We start from the raw sequence: 22,128 nt of genomic DNA on the forward strand, positions 1-22,128 counted from the left end.
ATTTTTATCATTCATAATGCCAATAGCACCAAAATATTACACAGACCTTCGTGGCGAATGTTGACCAATTTAATCACTCACCACTATAGTGAAGTATATACTTTTCAATCTCTCCAGCACTGGGATCAGATTGATGAGAATTAATTTGGTCCTTCATTTGTGACTTTTTAGGAATTGTGGTCTCCAAGATCCAATTTATTTTTTAAGACCTGTGACCCAAACAAAATAAATAGGGTGTTTGAACGTGAATTAAATTAATTTAAATTTAGCTCTATAGATTGACAATTGTGTGCACTTGAACTCCAAGCAATCCATGTCCCACCTAAAATGTTTCACCTGTTTTGCGGATGGTAACAATTATGCAAAAGAGCATTGTGTTTTGGGTAAAAACATGACAAATTGAGCTAATTGTAACCCTTTGCACTCCTATTATTGTCCAAGTAGCAGCCACAAACTCACTCTGAAGACCTCCTTCAAGACAAACTTGTTTAAGAATGTAACCATTTTCTATCGCTATTTTCAATGGCAATACCTTTGTATTTAACCATAGTTACTGAAATGAAAAGCATTTTCACCTTAAAAAACTTATATACACTGAAACATTAAAATAATTGCAAAGGGAGCAAAGGAAGCAAGAAAGTGGTTGTGTGTTTTTATATTAATTACACATTGTACACAATACATTTGATAAAAAGGCTGCCTGTCCTGCTTACTGGTTCATAAAGAATTGATTAAATATAGCAACTTACATATTCTTATTGAGTTTGCAATATTATGAAAGCAGGAATGGGTTTAAAGGAGATATTCATCATTGTTATTTTATGAAAGCTTCACTGATCAGAGCTTTCCAAAACAAAAAGACAATTACATGGCCTTGACAGTTTAATTTACTTAGGCAGAGTTGAGTAGAAGATCTTAGTGTTTCTATTGATTAAAGGCATTTTATTAATATACAGTACCATCTAGGGAAATAGTAATTAATATATCATATTTTCGTGTTTTTTGGGAGTTTTGGCAATATAAATTTAAAGAACCTTATTAACAATTGGTTGAGGAGTCAGGATTTTATTCATTTAATTAAAAAAAACTTAAAACACTTTAATAAGACTGTAGGAAAAGCATTATTAAATAACTACATTGTGAATGTGCTAATTCTCAGATGGAGCAAAGTCAACATTTTGCCAGTTATTAATTATGTTTGTTGTAAAGATATATCCAACAATACAATACAACAATAGGAGACAGTGACTCCAGTCGAGCTTTTTTGTTGATTATCAATTTCTTCCATGCACAAGACGGTAAGGTCTCCTTGGATACCTCAATGAGAATTTTTAATATACTACCCATCTCCTATCTAAAGGGTTACTGGGGGTTCCTGAAGAGCCCTATGATAAGTACTTTATATCATATACCCAAGTGTTGCTAGTAGCTTGACAGGGCAAATGGAATGTCTTGCATCTCATGTACAGTATCGCAAGGCAGAGGAACAGTGCTTATTAAATTTTCCCACAGCTCTTTAGCAACAGCAGTTTTATTTACAAATGAACACTGTTATGATTTTGTTGATATGTGTGACATTTCTATTTTCCTTCCTTCCTTCCTTCCTTCCTTCCTTCCTTCCTTCCTTCCTTCCTTCCTTCCTTCCTTCCTTCCTTCCTTCCTTCCTTCCTTCCTTCCTCCTTCCTTCCTTCCTTCCTTCCTTCCTTCTCTTCCTTCCTTCCTTCCTTCCTTCCTTCCTTCCTTCCTTCCTTCCTTCCTTCCTTCCTTCCTTCCTTCCCTTCCTTCTCTTCCTTCCTTCCTTCCTTCCTTCCTTCCTTCCTTCCTTCCTTTTTTTTTCAGAAATGTTTCAGTGGTTTTGCAAAACGCACCAGTTTCACTCATCAATAGTCAAATTGCATGTGCAATCATGCTTTGCTACATTGGGTGTAATTATGGTGTACACAATAATGACATGATATTTAACACTGCACTTGGGTTCCCAAATTACTTCAATTGCCATCTAATGTATCACTGTTCTCACAAACTAGCATTGTACCATGAGGTTAATGAGACATAGGGGCAGCTTAATCAAGGGTCGAAGTGAAAATTTGAATTTTCGAATTCAAATTCATATTTTAGAGTTTTTTTTGTGGAATTCAAATAGAGAATAGTTAAAATTCGATTTGATTTTTGAAATGTATCATGTACTGGAATTCAAGTTTAACTATTTGCCACCGTAAACCTGCCAAATTGTTGTTTTAGCCTATAGGGATGTCCTGGGATCAATTTGGAGTTGTGTGCAACCTTCCTGAAAATCGAGGGTTTTTTTAGAGAAAAAACGTTAATCGAATTCGAATTCTTTTCAAGTTTCCGGGTTGCTTCAATTCACCCGAACATGAAAAATTTCGATTGGTCATTTTTTTTTTTTTTAATCTTGAGTTCATGCAAGTTTATGGAAGTCCATGGGATTTCATGAACTTCAAACTAACATGTTACAAACTAACATGAAATTAAAATTCAACCCTTGATAAATCTGCCCCATAATGATATTGATAACTAGATCATTACAGATTCTGCTTTATTTTTTAACTTACAGTACTAAGAGACTTTACCACATGTCCATAGTTTCCTTTTAGCTTAGTTTTTACTTTAATTTAGTTTGGTCTAGTAGTATGAATAATTCATGAATGTCACTGTTAGTAGATCCGTACTAGTACTGTGCTGTAATTCTACAATTATTTACTCTGATTTTTAGCTGCTATAGTATCGAATTATGGTCCCATTGTGTTGCTTCATAACATGTTTATAGATGTGGAAACATAATAAAAACTGTTTTTTTGCAGCTATTATCTGTACAAATATCGAAACTCAGCTTTCAGAGCATGTGACTTGGAGGCTGGTATCAGGCTACTTAAATGAATATGGTTCTCAAGTCTTGCTGAGTTGCAGTCCTGGTTATTACCTTGGTGGAATAAGACTTCTGCAGTGTAGAGCTAATGGAACATGGAGTGGAGGTGATCTAAAACCAAGCTGTAAAGGTATATATAATTCATATTTCTATTTAAGTGTAAAAATGTAAAATGCCTTTGATCACCTGGGGTCGCGAGCGAGTTTCCCACAGTCGCTGCAGCAAATTTGATAACTTTCTTTGTGAATTCTCTTGTCCGTAGTTATCTCGTGTGGCGATCTACCTTCACCACCAAATGGGAACAAAATTGGAACTTTAAATGTATATGGAGCTACTACTATATTTACATGTAATACAGGTTACACACTTGCTGGATCTCACGTACGAGAGTGTCTGGCTAATGGCCTCTGGAGTGGTGCTGAAACAAGATGCCTAGGTACATTTGAAGACAAATATCACTGTTTTTAGTAAATGTATACTAAAGCAAATTAAGTTCATTTTTTCTGATAATATTCCATTTTATATTGCACTTGTGACATACAATGGCTATGGTGCAGCACTGTGGAGTTTTTGAATTACAGAAACCTGGTTGTAATTGAAATTACATTTAATAGATTATAACTAAGTCCAAAGGCAGTGTAAGTGCTAGCCATTTCTTAAAGAACCAGACTAAATATCCAGTGTCTGTAAAATGCTTTTGCCAAGAGTGATATAGAAGTGCCCAAATAACTGAACTGAAATACTTTCTCTTAAAGAGCTGCTTTTTAAAAGACAAATGGATACCTGCATGCAACACCAAGCCAAAAAATACTGTAGATATCTACATTGTCATCATCATGGTTTCTTTACTAGAGCATCTTTAAAGGAGAAGTAAAACCTAAAAGGCTGTGGTTGCCTTGGGCTGGTAAAGAGGCCCAAAACACAATGTAGGGGACCTGGCTGACCATGTCGCCCCCTCCTCGTCCATGCGCACGCTTGTGCAAACCCAGAAAGCAGGGAAGGTTGCTGAAGGCGCAAGAATCAAGGGACCTAACAAGGGGAAGGAGGCAGACTTTGCCTGGTGCCCCTCAAACTTTGCCCCCTAGGCACTTGCCTCTTCTGCCTACCCCTAGTTCCGGCCCTGTGTACAATATTTCTACCCTACAGTAGTTCTTGTTAAGCTGTACTTCTCCTTTAAACACAGTCATGTAAGGGCAATTGTTACTTATTCCCCAATGTCAAGGTCTTTATATTTGTATGATTGAGAAAGGTACTTATAAGTGTGTTCATTCTTGCTTATAAATTTTTGTAAAGAGCAGCTTCTTTGGGCTTGAATGAAAACCTTTTGAGATTTATGTCACATTATGTGTATTTGTATCCCTTTAGCTGGCCACTGTGGTTCACCAGATCCTATTGTAAATGGACATATAAGTGGTGATGGTTTCAGTTATCGAGATACTGTAGTTTATCAATGTAATCCTGGTTTCCGTCTGGTTGGAACTTCAGTTCGTATATGTCTTCAAGATCACAAATGGTCTGGAAAAGCACCTGTTTGTGTCTGTGAGTATGTGGCATTCAATTTTAGAAGCAGTGATTAACATAGTGTATGATGCATTTAAAGATCTTATATGTTGCAGGCGGTGGATGTTTTCTATTTTTCCCCTCAGTATTGGCATTGGTAGTTGAAGTAGAACAAAGGAAGAATAATAAAAGATGGGTGGGGTAGATGAAAGAATTTTGTACAGCATTAAAGAAACATACAGTAGTAGATGAAGTAGAACAAAGGAAGAATACCAAAAGTGTGCAGAATTACACAACATTAAAAATAAGCAAGTGAATGTAGTAAGTATTCTTATATTAGTTTTATCACTGTTAAGGTTAATTTGGGTGCAAAATAAAATAAATTAGGATAATATTTGATGTCATTTGGCTATGGCTGCCAATGTTAAAATGGTTGAAAATACTGAGGCATAGTGCTGTCAGTTGCACATTACCCTTTCATAATTGCAAAATAAATTGGCAGACATGATTCTGGTGCATAGACTGTTCTTGCACAGTGCACTTTGATATTTGCAAATACAAATTAACAGAAAACTCTGGCAAATACAGTGATCTCACACCATAAACATAATTGCATATGTGTGCAATTTCTATATGCTATAAAAGTATATGAGTTTCAGCCTGCACACAGGGTATTATCAGCAAGAGAAATAACGAGGCCTATGCAGGTTAAAGTGCACACATTTTAAGAATTTCTATTGCTGCAATGCATTTGTTTTCCCATGTTCTACATAATAAATAAATTGTACTGTTAATTTTGCTGCTGGAGTGTTTTGTCTAAAAAGAGTAGTCTAAATCTAACATTTTGTGCTGATTTATTTACCTGACCCGTATACATTTTTTTTTAGTATGCAGGCATAAAAATGTGTTGGTTGGTGACTCTTTCAAATAAGCATACCAGAATGTACATGAAATAAAGTATGAGAGCCCCATAAGACGTCATAAAATGTAATTATATTACTGTTGTCATTTAAGAATTTGCAAAATGGAGATACCACCCAGACCCTATGTATACAAATTAATGTGCAAAGAAGGACGTTTTCTTCCTGTTGCAATCTGTTCAGGGAAAATATGTTACTTTTTACCTTGAAGCTCTGTATTTGAAGTACTTAGGTCTATTAAATGTCTTCCGTTTCTATCCTAGCAATATTTTATAGGTGTTTTGTGTGTTTTCTTCCGATAAGCACTTTTTGAAAATAACCATTAAACGCTGAGTTGTGGATCTGCAAAAACTGCTGTCTAAATTACCTCAAAATTCATATGGTTTAGAGACAAAGAAAAACGCTGTCATAAGTAGTACTCTTGGAGTACTTTTGTCACTTTCCATGCATCAAAAAAAAAAAGTTTATTCCTGAAATTACATTTAAATGAATATAAGCACTTAAAATCTAATAGTAAAAGGCATCAAGGGATATTTATAAACAAAGAGCATCTCTGAAATGTTGTCTTCTGATTGGGGATTGTAGCCTCTGCCATAGTAATGAAGCTGCATAACAGTGATGTTACAGTACAGGGTCGGACTGGGGGGCCCGGGGCCCACCGGGACTGCTGTCCAGGGGCCCCCCTCCGGCCCCCTGCACCCCTACTAAAATGCGTCGGCCCAGCAACACCGGCGATTGGCGCGCATGCGCAAGAGCGCCGGCGTTCGGCGTGCATGCGCTGGCGGCGCTGCGCATCGCCGGAAAAAAACATTTTTTCCGCAATCCGAAATATCTAGGGAAGGGTTCTGGCCCGGCGGGGGCCCACGAGGGTCGGGGCCCGGCGGGGGCCCACGAGGGTCGGGGCCCACCGGGTTTTTCCCGGTTTCCCGCCGGGCCAGTCAGACACTGTTACAGTAGCAGAAGCAATGTATGGTTGCTGTCTAGGGCAATAGGCAAAGTTACTGTCAGGCATGTTCCTATAATTAATACTCAAAGCAGTATTTCACATTAATAGTACAGTGTATTGACAGTTAATGCATCTACAACATTCAGCAACCCTCCACCAGTTCATACTCGTATCAGTAAAAGTACCTATTCACACATGCTAGGTTCCTATACTCCTTCCCTACTTAGGGGCACATTTACTAATGGTTGAATATCGAGGTTTAATTAACCCTCGATATTTGACTCTCGAAGTTAAATCCTTCGACTTCGAATATCGAAGTCGAAGGATTTAGCGCTATTAGTTGATTGAACAATTAAATCCTTTGAAACTAACAATTCAAAGGATTTTAATCCATCGATCGAATGAAATTCCTTTGATCAGAAATTGTTTAGAAAGCCTATGGGGACTTTCACCATAGCCTAACATTGATGCTCGGTAGGTTTTAGGTGGTGAAGTAGGAGGTCGAAGTTTTTTTTAAAGAGACAGTACTATCGAATGGTCGAATTGTCGAATGATTTTTAGTTCGAAAAGTTCGATTCAAAGTCGTAGTTGATGGTCGAAGTAGCCAAAAAAACCATTCGAAATTCAATGTATTTTTTATTCTATTCCTTCACTCTAGCTAAGTAAATGTGCCCCTTAATGTGCGTTTGTGTTAAATTTGATGGCAGTTCACGTGTGCAGGTGGGGAGAGAAAGCTTTATGCAGTGAGTAGAATGGAGTGTCATGTTTTTTTGTTGTGAGTGTGAAACATTACATTAAAGGGTTAGTTGACCTTTTAGTAGACCTTTTAGTGATCTGAGACAGTTTTTAATTAGTCTTAATATTTTATTCTTTGTTTCTTTTGAGTTTGTTTTTAGTTTTTGTTCAGCAGCTGTCCAGTTTGGAATATCAGCAGCTATCTGGTTGCTAGAATCCAATTTAACCTGGCAACCAGGCAGTGGTTAGAATGAGAGACTGCAAGATAATTAGGAGAGGGCCTGAATAGAAGGTTTAGTAAAAAAAGTTGCAATACTTCCAAAGGCTATATATTTATGGTTTAGATTTGGTGCAATGGTAGATAGAACCCTTGGGAAGCTCTGCTGAATAAACTCATTGAGACACTCCCTATGACTTCCCTCTTCACCTCATAACCTACATTTTTAGCGCTACCAAGCAGACCACGGAGGCCTCTTGGAAAACCTAATTTTTGTCTTTCGGTGAATTATATAGAGTATACAGTATAATATGAGAAATTGACTGCACAATTCTTGGGCACTGATAAAGAGCTTGGCTATATGTGGCACTCCTCGCAAATCTACACTCAAATGACATGAAGAAAAAAAAAAATTTGATGCAGAAGACGTAAGCAAGTTAAATAGATTTTTGACTTTACGCTACTCACATTTGACAATTAAGTGTTTGCAAAGCAGCACTTTAGAGCCAGTACCACCAGGAAACACATACTGTATGTCAATAAGGTACTGAATCTTAAGGTTCACCCAGTCTTTTGCTTTTTTAAAAAACGTGGCAACATATCTCTACCATTCTCTACCAACATATCATTTTTCAGTAGCAGTATGCACAAAATGTCTCTGTCTTAAATATATTGATAATGGGTTGAGTGCAGAGGACCTCTTGTATTTGTTTAAACATATCTCTACAACATGATAATTTTATTTTTTTTTAAAAAAACTGTGCATTATTTTGCTGTTATGTTGAGCCTCGTCTTTAAAAATTAAATTCACTTGATAGATACTGATGATTTGTCAAATAAAATGAATTGTCTAAATTGTTGGTGTCCCAAATGCAGTCATTCCTCACAGTTAGCTTGTGTTTCAAATATTCTAATATAGATCTGGTTTAGATGTCAGTGCTGTGAGTATACAAAAAGAATGTATACAAAAATGGTTTGCTACATTATCTAGCAAGTGCAACTAACTTTTGCTGAGCGAATAAAAATTCTCTCTCTTCTAAGTGAGTAAAAATTTAATTCCCGAAGTGACAGGCAATATATATCAAAAATAATGCCATAAATTAAAACATGTGCCAAATCCAGGAAGATGCCAGAAGCAATATTCACAGGCAGTAGCTAACAGTTCAGCAGTTTAAATGAGCTCCAGTGTTCCATAGAATGATGAGAAAAGAATCATCCAAGCTCTGCTGCTCCAAACTCTTTATGGAATCAAAAGAAATACTGTGTTGCTGTTAAAGCTGTATGGAGGCATAGAGTCTCTTATTCCCAGTAGTGTTCTCTGTTAAATAGAGAATATACCTTACCTAATTTGAAAATGCATCATTAACAGTAGGATTTCTTTTCTGCATACAGGATACATAGGAAAGCAAAGAGATATACTATAAAGAGAACAATACAAAAGTAACAACAAGTCTAAACTACACTAAAATGTTTAAAATAAATGATGAAAAAGAAATACGCAGTCAGATCTTTACCATGTAAAAAGGCTTCTTTTGGTAAACTCTATATATGGCCACTGAAATATCCTTGCAAACCTGACTGATCACATCTGGGTGGGAGGGAAAAACAACAAAACTGTTCATGTGTACACAAATTTGTCTTTGCCAAAAGTAATAATGACTGAATTATCAGCAGTTAACATACACATACACATACACATACACATACACATACACATACACATACACATACACATACACATACACATACACATACACATACACATACACATACACATACACATACACATACACATACACATACACATACACATACACATACACATACACATACACATACACATACACATACACATACACATACACATACACTTTAGAACCCAATATTATAAATGGCATGTTTTTTGTTAAATCATATAGGTATAATAGTTGTTGCAGAGCAGGTTATCCATATGTGGTTTCATTTTAGTGGCTTCTTTTGTGTTTTTTTTTACAACTGAAATTAAGTATTCAGACACACAGACTCCTTCAGAGCAAGGTTCCCTTGGATAGAAACGATAAACCCAATAGCACTGTTTTGCCTCCAATAAGGATGAATTGTATCTTAGTTGGGATCAAGTACAAGGTACTATTTTATTATTACAGAGAAAAAGGAAATCATTTTTCAAAATTTGAGTTATTTTATTATAAAAATGGATTCTATGGGACATAGCCTTCCTGTAATTCAGAGCTTTCTGGATAATACGTTTCCGGATAACGGATTCCATACCTTGACTTGTGGATCTTCAATACTTGGGCCCCTTTTTTTACCCAATAACCGACACTGACAGCAAATACATCTTGGTGGAAAGGCAGCAGCTTAGATTATTATAGATGTAACTGTAAATAACAACAACCCATAAACATACAAATTATTAAACACCCATAACGATATTCAGAAACAAATACATAAACAAGTACATAAACCATTGTCGTCTGCACCTTTTTTTCACCATTTTCAAACCTAGTCGCTTAACCTTGCCAATACACCCATATACTGTAGCACCTAACTGCAACTGAGCACTCCAGGCCTATCTTTCACGCTTGAACTACTTCCTTTACATCTTCTTCTTACCTTTTTGGCTGCCCCATAGGGCAGCCCACCACTCCCCGCCCATTGCTGCGACAACTCCCCTGATCCCAATGACCCATGGGTGGGAGGGAGGGAAGTTGTTTCAACTGTCTAGGTGAAATGTCTGCACAAGTCTTACTGGTCTTCAGACTGAACCCAACACACAATGAATTTGGCCCCTTCAAAGTGGAGGCAACTACACAGTTTAGGAGCTACTGTTCTTGGTTATTATCATGATTAGCAATGCTGCAGATACAGTGTAGTATGTATCTTCTGTTAGCTCAATTGAGCATTTGTCTATTAGGACCTATTTCCCAGGGTAATATATTGTATAGCAGCACAGTCTTTATCACACCTTGTATTCCTTCTGTCAGATACAGTTTATTCTTTAAATATGTGGTACAAACAAGATGAAGCATGGCTAAATTAAGAATTATAATCATGTGATGCTTCATTTTATATGCAGTGGCATGACTACTAGAATAGTTGTGGACAGTGTTATTTGTTTTCATTTTTGCAGAGTATTTTTTTGCATAAAAAAATCAAGTATATTTATATGTTTCATTTTGTGAAATTGTATAAGTGATTTTTCCCTACATTAATATTGTTCTCATGAACACTTTGTTTTACATTTCTTTAAGTTGTCACGGGCACATTATACAATATAATTTTTATAAATAATATATATATATATATATATATATATATATATATATAAAATTTAGTTCAAAAGAACTTTGCAGGCAAGAGAATAGTTTACTGTATTTATTAAGTATTTGCCAATCGCTGAATAAAATATGCATGGAGCACATTTTGCATCATTTTCATAAAGGTGTAAAAAAATCAGAAATACACCAAAATCAAAATTCTAACTTAATATGCCTTGTATAAATACATATTTCTAAAGCTACAAATGCAAATGCAAAGGTGTAGCCGAGTATAAAATTCTGGCATGAATAATGTCAACAACAAAGCTTTGTAAATACATTATTTTACACCAACTTTTGAACTTTTTGGCATAAAATATTTTACATAGCTTTATCAATATGACCTTTTGTTTACACATGGTCCATCTGTACTAATAATATGGGGGCACATTTACTTAGCTCGAGTGAAGGCTTAGAATAAAAAATACTTCGAATTTCAAAGTATTTTTTTGTCGACTTTGACCATCGAATTGGCTACTTCAACCTTCGGCTACGACTTCGAATCGAACGATTTGAACTAAAAATGTTCAACTATTGACCATTCGATAGTCATCATCATCATCATCATTTATTTATATAGCGCTGTCAAGATACGCAGTGCTTTACTGCAGTTATAGCAAACAGGGAATAAATGGTGGCTAACAGACAAGGATTACAGAGTACAATGGGGTTTACAAACTAAAAGGTTAGGGTACAATTGAGACATTAGGATTATATAAACACTTTGTCATTTTTGATACAGCAATGATTAATTAAGGTACAACGAATAGGCCTCTTTAAACAGATGGGTCTTTAAGGAGCGCTTGAAAGTTTGGAAGGAAGGAGAAAGTCTGACAGCTTGTGGCAGAGAGTTCCAGAGAAAAGCAGAAGCCCGAGAGAAGTCTTGTAGACGAGAATGGGCAGAAGTGACCAGAGGAGAAGTGAGGCAAAGATCAGAAGCAGAGCGTAGGTTTCGTGAAGGAGTGTATTTGGAGATTAGAGATGAAATATAGGGAGGGGTTTCATTATTAAGGGCCTTGAATGTGAGTGTAAGTAATTTGAATTTGATTCTAGAAGAGATTGGGAGCCAGTGAAGGGACATACAAATGGGAGCAGCTGATGTTGAGCGGCGAGCTAGATGAATGAGTCTAGCGGCCGCGTTTAGAACAGATTGGAGTTGTGAAAGGTGACTTGTTGGAATACCTGTGAGGAGTAAGTTGCAGTAATCAAGGCGGGAGATGATGAGAGACTGAATCAGTGTTTTAGTTGATTCTGAACTGAGATATGGTCGTATTCGAGCAATGTTGCGCAGTTGAATACGGCAAGATTTTGCAAGTGTTTGAATGTGTGGTGAAAAAGACAGATGAGAGTCTAAGATAACTCCTAGGCAGCGTGCCTGTGTGGTGGAATGAAAGGTGGTGTTGTTTACGGTGAGTGATATCTGAGGGACAGGGGAAGATCTTGGAGGAAATATGATGAGTCCTGTTTTAGAAAGGTTCAGTTTCAGGTGGCGCTGTGACATCCAGGAGGAGACAGCAGAAAGACAGTCTGTGACTTGGGAAAGGACAGAATTAGAAAGATCAGGAGTAGACAAGTAGAGTTGGGTGTCATCAGCATAAAGGAGATACTGAAGTCCAAATGACTGAATGAGTTTTCCTAGTGAAGTTGTATAGAGCGAGAACAGCAGGGGGCCAAGAACAGAGCCTTGAGGAACTCCAACAGAGAGTGGGAAAGTAGTAGAAGTAGAGTTAGAGAAGGAAACTTTAAAGGAACGGTCAGACAGATAAGATGTAAACCATGAAAGAGCAGTGTCCCGAATGCCAGCTGAGTGTAGAATGTCAAGGAGGAGTGTGTGGTCAACTGTGTCAAAGGCTGCAGAGAGATCTAGTAGAATTAGAATGGAATAATGACCTTTAGACTTTGCCAATAGAAGATCATTGGTTACTTTGGTGAGGGCAGTTTCAGTCGAGTGTGATGGGCGGAAGCCAGATTGCAAGGGGTCGAGGAGGGAGTTGTGAGTGAGATGCTGGATCAGGCGTTTATAAACAAGCCTTTCTAGTAATTTGGAGGCGAATGGAAGAAGGGAGACCGGTCGATAGTTAGTGGGAGAGCTGGGATCAAGGGAAGGTTTTTTGAGGATAGGAGTGATTAGTGCTTGTTTGTATAATGATGGAAAGGTACCAGTAGAGAGTGAAAGATTGAATAGGTGGGTAAGTGCAGGAGAGAGTGTATCAGAGATTGGGTGGAGAAGGCGAGAGGGTATGGGGTCAAGGGAGCAGGTGGTGGGTTTTGAGCTGGCTAGAAGTTTGCTGACTTCCTCTAGAGTTGCAGGGGTGAAGGAGTGCAAAGTAGATGTGAGTGGACTGCACGTTGGTCTGAGATTGTTGTCGGACGGTATGCTCAGCCTAATGAGATCGATTTTTTCATTAAAGAAATGAGCAAGGTCTTGGGCAGTAACATTAATAGGTGGAGGAGGTGGAGGGGGGCATAGGAGTGAGTTAAATGTGGCAAACAGCTGCTGTGGTTTGGAGGACATAGTAGATATTAGATAAGAGAAGTATTGTTCTTTGGCTAATGATAGAGCTCGGTTATAGCAAGAGAGCATGAATTTGAAGTGGATGAAATCAGGATCAGTTCGTGACTTTCTCCATCGTCGCTCAGCTGATCTACTACATCTTCTGAGGTACCGTGTTACACTAGTGTGCCAGGGTTGGGGTTTAGCTGGCCGGCTGTGACGGGTGGTAGAAGGTGCAAGGGAGTCAAGTGCTGTTGAAAGGGCATCGTTGTAGAGAGAAGCTGCCATATTGGGACAGGAGAGAGTATTAATATGAGATATGGATTGTGCTGATACTGTTGATAATTGTTGTGGTTCAAAAGCATTAAGGTTTCTGTACGTATGGGTAGAGAGATGGTTGTGAAGGTGCAGGTGAAAGCAGTATCTGAAAGGAGAGTAGATGATGGTCAGACAGAGGGTAGGGAGAGTTTATTAAGTTGGATGGGCAGCATGAGTGGCAGAATATAAGGTCAAGAGCATGACCCTCGATGTGGGTAGGTGAGTCGGTCCACTGAGAGAGACCAAATGAAGCTGTTAGAGAGAGAAGTTTAGAGGTGGCAGCAGAAGCAGAGTTGTCAATGGGGATGTTGAAGTCCCCTAAAATGAGAGCAGGTGTCTCACTGGAGAGAAAGTATGGAAGCCAGGCAGCAAAGTGATCCAAGAAGGTGGAGTAGGGACCTGGGGGGCGATATATGACAGCAACACGCAGAGAGATTGGAGAAAACAAACGTATGCTGTGGACTTCAAAAGAAGTGAAGGAGAGAGAAGACGGTGTAGTTAGATTTTGAAACCTGCATTTGGGAGAGAGAAGAAATCCCACCCCACCGCCATGACGGCTATCCGGTCTAGGAGTGTGAGTAAGTGAGAAGCCTCCATAGCAGAGGGCAGCAGGTGAAGCAGTGTCTGAGGGTGAGAGCCATGTTTCAGTGATTGCAAGAAGGTGAAGGGATTTAGCTATAAAGAGGTCATGGACTGCTGTTAGTTTATTGCAGATTGACCGTGCATTCCAGAGGGCACATGAGAAAGGTATGGAGGGTGCTGGTTTTATGTGAATTAGGTTTGCAATATTAGAAGTAGGTAAAGTCTGAGAGACTGGAAAAGACCTTGTTGAATGCCTGAGAGTAGGAATAAGTGAGGGTACAAATGAGTGAGTTGGACCAGGGTTTGGGGAGACGTCCCCAGCTGCAAGTAACAGTAATAATGAGAGTGAGACAAGGTGTGACCTAGATTTGACAGTGCGAGCAGTGTATTGTTTGATGGAATGAGAGGGGATAATAGATTTAACAATACAAGATAGTGTGCTTAGATTGAGAGAGGGTGATGGGAGCAGTGAAGAGGAGATTTCAATTTCAGGATAGTTTGATGGATGTTGGAGTGCAGAGGATATATGCAGAAGTATAGAGGAGAGAGAGAAAAAGAAGGCAATCAAATTAAACATAGTTAGACAGTATAATCCGGTTTATCTTGTTGATAGAAGAATTGATGAGCAGTGATGTCCAATGTTTGCTTGGAGATTCCAATTCAACTCTGATCCAACTGTTGTCCAACTCTGTCTAACTCTATATGTTGTACTTAAACTTCTGTACTTTAACTTGATGGACTTAAGTTGTTAAATCTGCCATGGCTCTCCTGCCATGCTCACCCCTGCTATGCTTCCCCTAGAATGAATGTCCTGATATACAGCAAGAGGGTCACATGGGTGAGGGCCAGCAATTGATTAATTAAGACAAGTTAAAGACAGAAGAATCTCTGAGTCTGGTCATCTAACAGACATCGATAGCAATAAAATGGACATACCAAACTATTCACTAAAGCAAGCAACAAATTGCTAGATAAATGTTAACTGATGCATTTTAACACCTACCCCACAATTGAATAATTGGCAATGGTAATACAAAGATTTGCAGCAGAGTTGGATGGTGAGATGCAGAAAGCTAGGAGCAGTAAGTTCAATTAGCAGGAATTAGACATACCTGGAAGAGATGAGAAGGAGAGATGCAGTTCAGCAGGTATCCATATATGTAAGTTCTTAACTCTGTCTAACTCTATATGTTGTACTTAAACTTCTGTACTTTAACTTGATGGACTTAAGTTGTTAAATCTGCCATGGCTCTCCTGCCATGCTCACCCCTGCTATGCTTCCCCTAGAATGAATGTCCTGATATACAGCAAGAGGGTCACATGGGTGAGGGCCAGCAATTGATTAATTAAGACAAGTTAAAGACAGAAGAATCTCTGAGTCTGGTCATCTAACAGACATCGATAGCAATAAAATGGACATACCAAACTATTCACTAAAGCAAGCAACAAATTGCTAGATAAATGTTAACTGATGCATTTTAACACCTACCCCACAATTGAATAATTGGCAATGGTAATACAAAGATTTGCAGCAGAGTTGGATGGTGAGATGCAGAAAGCTAGGAGCAGTAAGTTCAATTAGCAGGAATTAGACATACCTGGAAGAGATGAGAAGGAGAGATGCAGTTCAGCAGGTATCCATATATGTAAGTTCTTAACTCTGTCTAACTCTATATGTTGTACTTAAACTTCTGTACTTTAACTTGATGGACTTAAGTTGTTAAATCTGCCATGGCTCTCCTGCCATGCTCACCCCTGCTATGCTTCCCCTAGAATGAATGTCCTGATATACAGCAAGAGGGTCACATGGGTGAGGGCCAGCAATTGATTAATTAAGACAAGTTAAAGACAGAAGAATCTCTGAGTCTGGTCATCTAACAGACATCGATAGCAATAAAATGGACATACCAAACTATTCACTAAAGCAAGCAACAAATTGCTAGATAAATGTTAACTGATGCATTTTAACACCTACCCCACAATTGAATAATTGGCAATGGTAATACAAAGATTTGCAGCAGAGTTGGATGGTGAGATGCAGAAAGCTAGGAGCAGTAAGTTCAATTAGCAGGAATTAGACATACCTGGAAGAGATGAGAAGGAGAGATGCAGTTCAGCAGGTATCCATATATGTAAGTTCTTAACTCTGTCTAACTCTATATGTTGTACTTAAACTTCTGTACTTTAACTTGATGGACTTAAGTTGTTAAATCTGCCATGGCTCTCCTGCCATGCTCACCCCTGCTATGCTTCCCCTAGAATGAATGTCCTGATATACAGCAAGAGGGTCACATGGGTGAGGGCCAGCAATTGATTAATTAAGACAAGTTAAAGACAGAAGAATCTCTGAGTCTGGTCATCTAACAGACATCGATAGCAATAAAATGGACATACCAAACTATTCACTAAAGCAAGCAACAAATTGCTAGATAAATGTTAACTGATGCATTTTAACACCTACCCCACAATTGAATAATTGGCAATGGTAATACAAAGATTTGCAGCAGAGTTGGATGGTGAGATGCAGAAAGCTAGGAGCAGTAAGTTCAATTAGCAGGAATTAGACATACCTGGAAGAGATGAGAAGGAGAGATGCAGTTCAGCAGGTATCCATATATGTAAGTTCTTAACTCTGTCTAACTCTATATGTTGTACTTAAACTTCTGTACTTTAACTTGATGGACTTAAGTTGTTAAATCTGCCATGGCTCTCCTGCCATGCTCACCCCTGCTATGCTTCCCCTAGAATGAATGTCCTGATATACAGCAAGAGGGTCACATGGGTGAGGGCCAGCAATTGATTAATTAAGACAAGTTAAAGACAGAAGAATCTCTGAGTCTGGTCATCTAACAGACATCGATAGCAATAAAATGGACATACCAAACTATTCACTAAAGCAAGCAACAAATTGCTAGATAAATGTTAACTGATGCATTTTAACACCTACCCCACAATTGAATAATTGGCAATGGTAATACAAAGATTTGCAGCAGAGTTGGATGGTGAGATGCAGAAAGCTAGGAGCAGTAAGTTCAATTAGCAGGAATTAGACATACCTGGAAGAGATGAGAAGGAGAGATGCAGTTCAGCAGGTATCCATATATGTAAGTTCTTAACTCTGTCTAACTCTATATGTTGTACTTAAACTTCTGTACTTTAACTTGATGGACTTAAGTTGTTAAATCTGCCATGGCTCTCCTGCCATGCTCACCCCTGCTATGCTTCCCCTAGAATGAATGTCCTGATATACAGCAAGAGGGTCACATGGGTGAGGGCCAGCAATTGATTAATTAAGACAAGTTAAAGACAGAAGAATCTCTGAGTCTGGTCATCTAACAGACATCGATAGCAATAAAATGGACATACCAAACTATTCACTAAAGCAAGCAACAAATTGCTAGATAAATGTTAACTGATGCATTTTAACACCTACCCCACAATTGAATAATTGGCAATGGTAATACAAAGATTTGCAGCAGAGTTGGATGGTGAGATGCAGAAAGCTAGGAGCAGTAAGTTCAATTAGCAGGAATTAGACATACCTGGAAGAGATGAGAAGGAGAGATGCAGTTCAGCAGGTATCCATATATGTAAGTTCTTAACTCTGTCTAACTCTATATGTTGTACTTAAACTTCTGTACTTTAACTTGATGGACTTAAGTTGTTAAATCTGCCATGGCTCTCCTGCCATGCTCACCCCTGCTATGCTTCCCCTAGAATGAATGTCCTGATATACAGCAAGAGGGTCACATGGGTGAGGGCCAGCAATTGATTAATTAAGACAAGTTAAAGACAGAAGAATCTCTGAGTCTGGTCATCTAACAGACATCGATAGCAATAAAATGGACATACCAAACTATTCACTAAAGCAAGCAACAAATTGCTAGATAAATGTTAACTGATGCATTTTAACACCTACCCCACAATTGAATAATTGGCAATGGTAATACAAAGATTTGCAGCAGAGTTGGATGGTGAGATGCAGAAAGCTAGGAGCAGTAAGTTCAATTAGCAGGAATTAGACATACCTGGAAGAGATGAGAAGGAGAGATGCAGTTCAGCAGGTATCCATATATGTAAGTTCTTAACTCTGTCTAACTCTATATGTTGTACTTAAACTTCTGTACTTTAACTTGATGGACTTAAGTTGTTAAATCTGCCATGGCTCTCCTGCCATGCTCACCCCTGCTATGCTTCCCCTAGAATGAATGTCCTGATATACAGCAAGAGGGTCACATGGGTGAGGGCCAGCAATTGATTAATTAAGACAAGTTAAAGACAGAAGAATCTCTGAGTCTGGTCATCTAACAGACATCGATAGCAATAAAATGGACATACCAAACTATTCACTAAAGCAAGCAACAAATTGCTAGATAAATGTTAACTGATGCATTTTAACACCTACCCCACAATTGAATAATTGGCAATGGTAATACAAAGATTTGCAGCAGAGTTGGATGGTGAGATGCAGAAAGCTAGGAGCAGTAAGTTCAATTAGCAGGAATTAGACATACCCCACAATTGAATAATTGGCAATGGTAATACAAAGATTTGCAGCAGAGTTGGATGGTGAGATGCAGAAAGCTAGGAGCAGTAAGTTCAATTAGCAGGAATTAGACATACCTGGAAGAGATGAGAAGGAGAGATGCAGTTCAGCAGGTATCCATATATGTAAGTTCTTAACTCTGTCTAACTCTATATGTTGTACTTAAACTTCTGTACTTTAACTTGATGGACTTAAGTTGTTAAATCTGCCATGGCTCTCCTGCCATGCTCACCCCTGCTATGCTTCCCCTAGAATGAATGACAGTCGAAGTACTGTCTCTTTAAAAAAACTTCGATCACCTACTTCACCACCTAAAACCTACCGAGCATCAATGTTAGCCTATGGGGAAGGTCCCCATAGGTTTTCTAGCCAATTTGGGATCGACGGAAAATCGTTCGATCGATGGATTAAAATCCTTAGAATAGTTTGATTCGATCGCAGGAAATGCGGTAAATCCTTCAACTTCGATATTCAAAGTCGAAGGATTTTACTTCGACGGTCGAATATCGAGGGTTAATTAACCCTCGATATTCGACCCATAGAAATGTGCCCCTACGTGTTCTGTGAGTATTCTAGTTGCTTAACGCACACACACAGTTAGGCTTACTGAGATAATTTAAGAGTTGAAGATGATAATGTGATGTATGTTTATGATTTAATGGTGTAGCTCATCAATTTCACCAGGACAAAGCTGCCATCAAATAAAAGTGCATGTTTTATAGATAGTAATTAAGGATAACAGGTAGATCAGACAAGGCCTACTGTATATTCCCTTATTTAATAAAGTAAATTATATGTATTTTTTTTAAATTTTTCTTTATTAACATTTTAACGTTTAACAAGAGAGAGAGAGAAAGTTAGTGGAAAGATAGGAAAGGGGGTGTTATAGAGAGAGGGGGGGAGGGTTGTGATGGGCGTTCCCATCTCAAGGACATCAACTCTTATGCTTGTCTACTGTAGTCAGACTAAAGGGCTACCACCAAGAAAATTAGCCTGTTTTAAAGCACTGCATTGTCTTTCTGTGGATCGACAGCCAACGATTCTAGAAGCAAATTATATTTAACAGTAGAATATATATGGGATGGCTATGGGAAACCCGTTATTCAGAAAGCTTTGAACTTCAGGAAGGCCTTCTCCCTTAGACTCTAGAGATCCAACCCATCTCTTATCTGGAAAACCTCAGGTTCCCCAACATTCTGGATAAAAGGTCCCATACATTATACTGTGTATATATATATATATATATATATATATATATATATCTCAATCAAAAGGACCTGCACTCCCTCTTGCTATACTGTAGATACAGAGGCAAATGTATGCACTCTGAGCCAGTAGCTTGTTGCTGTGGGTGCAGGCTCAATGCATTATGTATAGTTACTATATGCAATGAATTGACCCTGCACCCACAGCAACAAGCTACTGGCTCAGAGTGCATACGTTTGCCTCTGTATGTATAACAAGAGGGAGTGCGGGTCATTTTGAACTATACATAATGCATTGACCCTGCACCCACAGCAACAAGTGACTGGCTTAGAGTGCATATGTTTGGCTCTGTATATATATATTTATATATATATATATATATATATATATATATATATATATATATATTTACATACATACGTATATATTAACATGTATATAGGATTAGACTGTCTCCTGAACAAGCCTTGCAACCATACTTAATAAGTATTTTGGATAAAAGGTCCCATAACTTTTTTATACTGTATATGTAAAAATAATTTTTCACACATAGAAACAACATCCATATGTAGTCTTTTCCTTCTCCATTCACCAAATGCAAACTTCAACAGTTATTACTATTTATATTCTGTGCTACAAACAAGTCAGTGTATTTTCAAACTAGTGTACGGTTCAATGTCTCATTGAATCTGATTACATATACGAATCTGTATGAGATAGGCAGGACATGCGGATGCTGTTCACTGATTGAACTATTTTCTGAGGTAGCCAAGGATAAAAAAACAGAAGCATATTGTAAAATAGCACATTTTTCTGGCCCAAGAAGCAAATCATGACTGCAGAAAAAGTTTTCACTGCCAAGCTGAGACCTGTTTTATTAATTGTCTCTAATCAGCAATGATTGCGAATAAACACTCCCTGTTGGTACACAACACAATACTAGCTGGGAGACTATTTAGAAAGTTTACATTTCCTCATAGTGGAGACAGGGCCAAAAGTAGGTGAATTACGTTTTAAAGCATTCAGTTTGGGAATACATCTGTTGCAGATTGCTGTAGATTAAACACACTATTTAATTTGAAACTCTAGAGACGGGTTAAAACGAGGAGAGGTTGGACGTGAAATCACCACAGTGTAGTGACATTACACACCAAGGTATTGAAATGTTCACTCATTACATAATTACATAAAGAATAATAGTTTGTAGAGTAGGGATTTATGCTCCTTTAAGAGTAGTTTGTATTGCTCCATTTCTCTTGTAGTACATGATAATGTGGCTGGATCTGACATTTGTTTCAAATCACACATTACAGGTTGAATATTTTTTTAACATTATCAAATACATGTAAGTAGTTTGTCTTTCATAAAGTACATGTAAGGTCTTAATGAACTCGAATAATGATGAGCCCTGCAACTACAAATGCCATATTAGCTCATTAAATAATTCACTGTTCTTATTCCTACTGACCTGACATCAGTTGAGTAGGTCTACGTGGCATCCCTGTTCCTGTTTCACCTATAACAGATTATAGTTAAGGATTGATTATTGTTTTAAATCAAATAGGATTGTGCTTTGTAATGTACTCAAGAATATCCTGTTACCCCAAACAATTGGGATTTCAATAGGAGCACAGTAAATGTATAATGAATTTAAAGAGAAACAGAAATGAAAAGAAGCCTGTTAGTTTGACAAAATAATTTGTTCTCTCACTCTCTGTCTATACTGTATGTATATATATTTGTGTATACCGTACTGGTGCACTCAAAACAAACGACATCTGTCTGGGTGCTGGTCAAAAGCTTAATACATAGTGAGCAAAGAAACCGCACTCTACGGACTTGATATATAGAAAATTAAAGGTGATACTTTATTTTCAACATTTCGGCACCCTTACTGGGGCTGTATTTTTTTCCTGAAGACGGCCCCAGTGAGGGTGCGAAAACGTTGAAAATAAAGTATCACTTCTAATTTTCTATATATCAAGTCCTTGGAGTACTGTTTCTTTGCTTACTATATACAGTATATGTATATATGTGTATATATATAGAAGAAGAAGAATTGAAGATCGCACTCACAGGTCTTATGTGTAAATAAATCAATTTATTCGGTGAACGGTCGCTCAAGCAAACCACAAGCTAGATGGAAATTCTAAATATAAATATATATATATATATATATATATATATATATATATATATATATATATATATATATATATATATATATATATATATATATATATGAAAAATCCAAAAAATAAGGTGCACATTGGGAACTTTTTTGGAATTTAAAATACCAAATTTATTAAATACATGTTAAAAATGGGTCGATGTTTCGGTCTGTTCCTAAGACCTTTTTCAAGACCAATACCATACAGTAAAACATCATACCAATAAATAAATAAAACTAATTAGCACTCACCCAACCCCGTTTCGCCCCATGGGACATGTGATGCGATG

At 37.8% G+C, this 22,128-nt stretch overlaps 1 protein-coding gene across 1 annotated transcript in view; it reads left to right on the top strand.

The window, feature by feature from the left end:
- Positions 1 to 22,128, top strand: part of LOC108716186 (CUB and sushi domain-containing protein 1-like) — an 882,106-nt gene that overhangs the window by 803,821 nt on the left and 56,157 nt on the right. The window contains exons 51-53 of the mRNA XM_041563770.1: positions 2,823 to 3,017; positions 3,150 to 3,323; positions 4,253 to 4,426. Of these exons, the coding sequence (XP_041419704.1) occupies positions 2,823 to 3,017; positions 3,150 to 3,323; positions 4,253 to 4,426 (543 nt within the window). The remainder of the gene's footprint in view (positions 1 to 2,822; positions 3,018 to 3,149; positions 3,324 to 4,252; positions 4,427 to 22,128) is intronic.

Source organism: Xenopus laevis, chromosome 5L (genome assembly GCF_017654675.1).
Source record: "Xenopus laevis strain J_2021 chromosome 5L, Xenopus_laevis_v10.1, whole genome shotgun sequence".
Taxonomy (NCBI): domain Eukaryota; kingdom Metazoa; phylum Chordata; class Amphibia; order Anura; family Pipidae; genus Xenopus; species Xenopus laevis.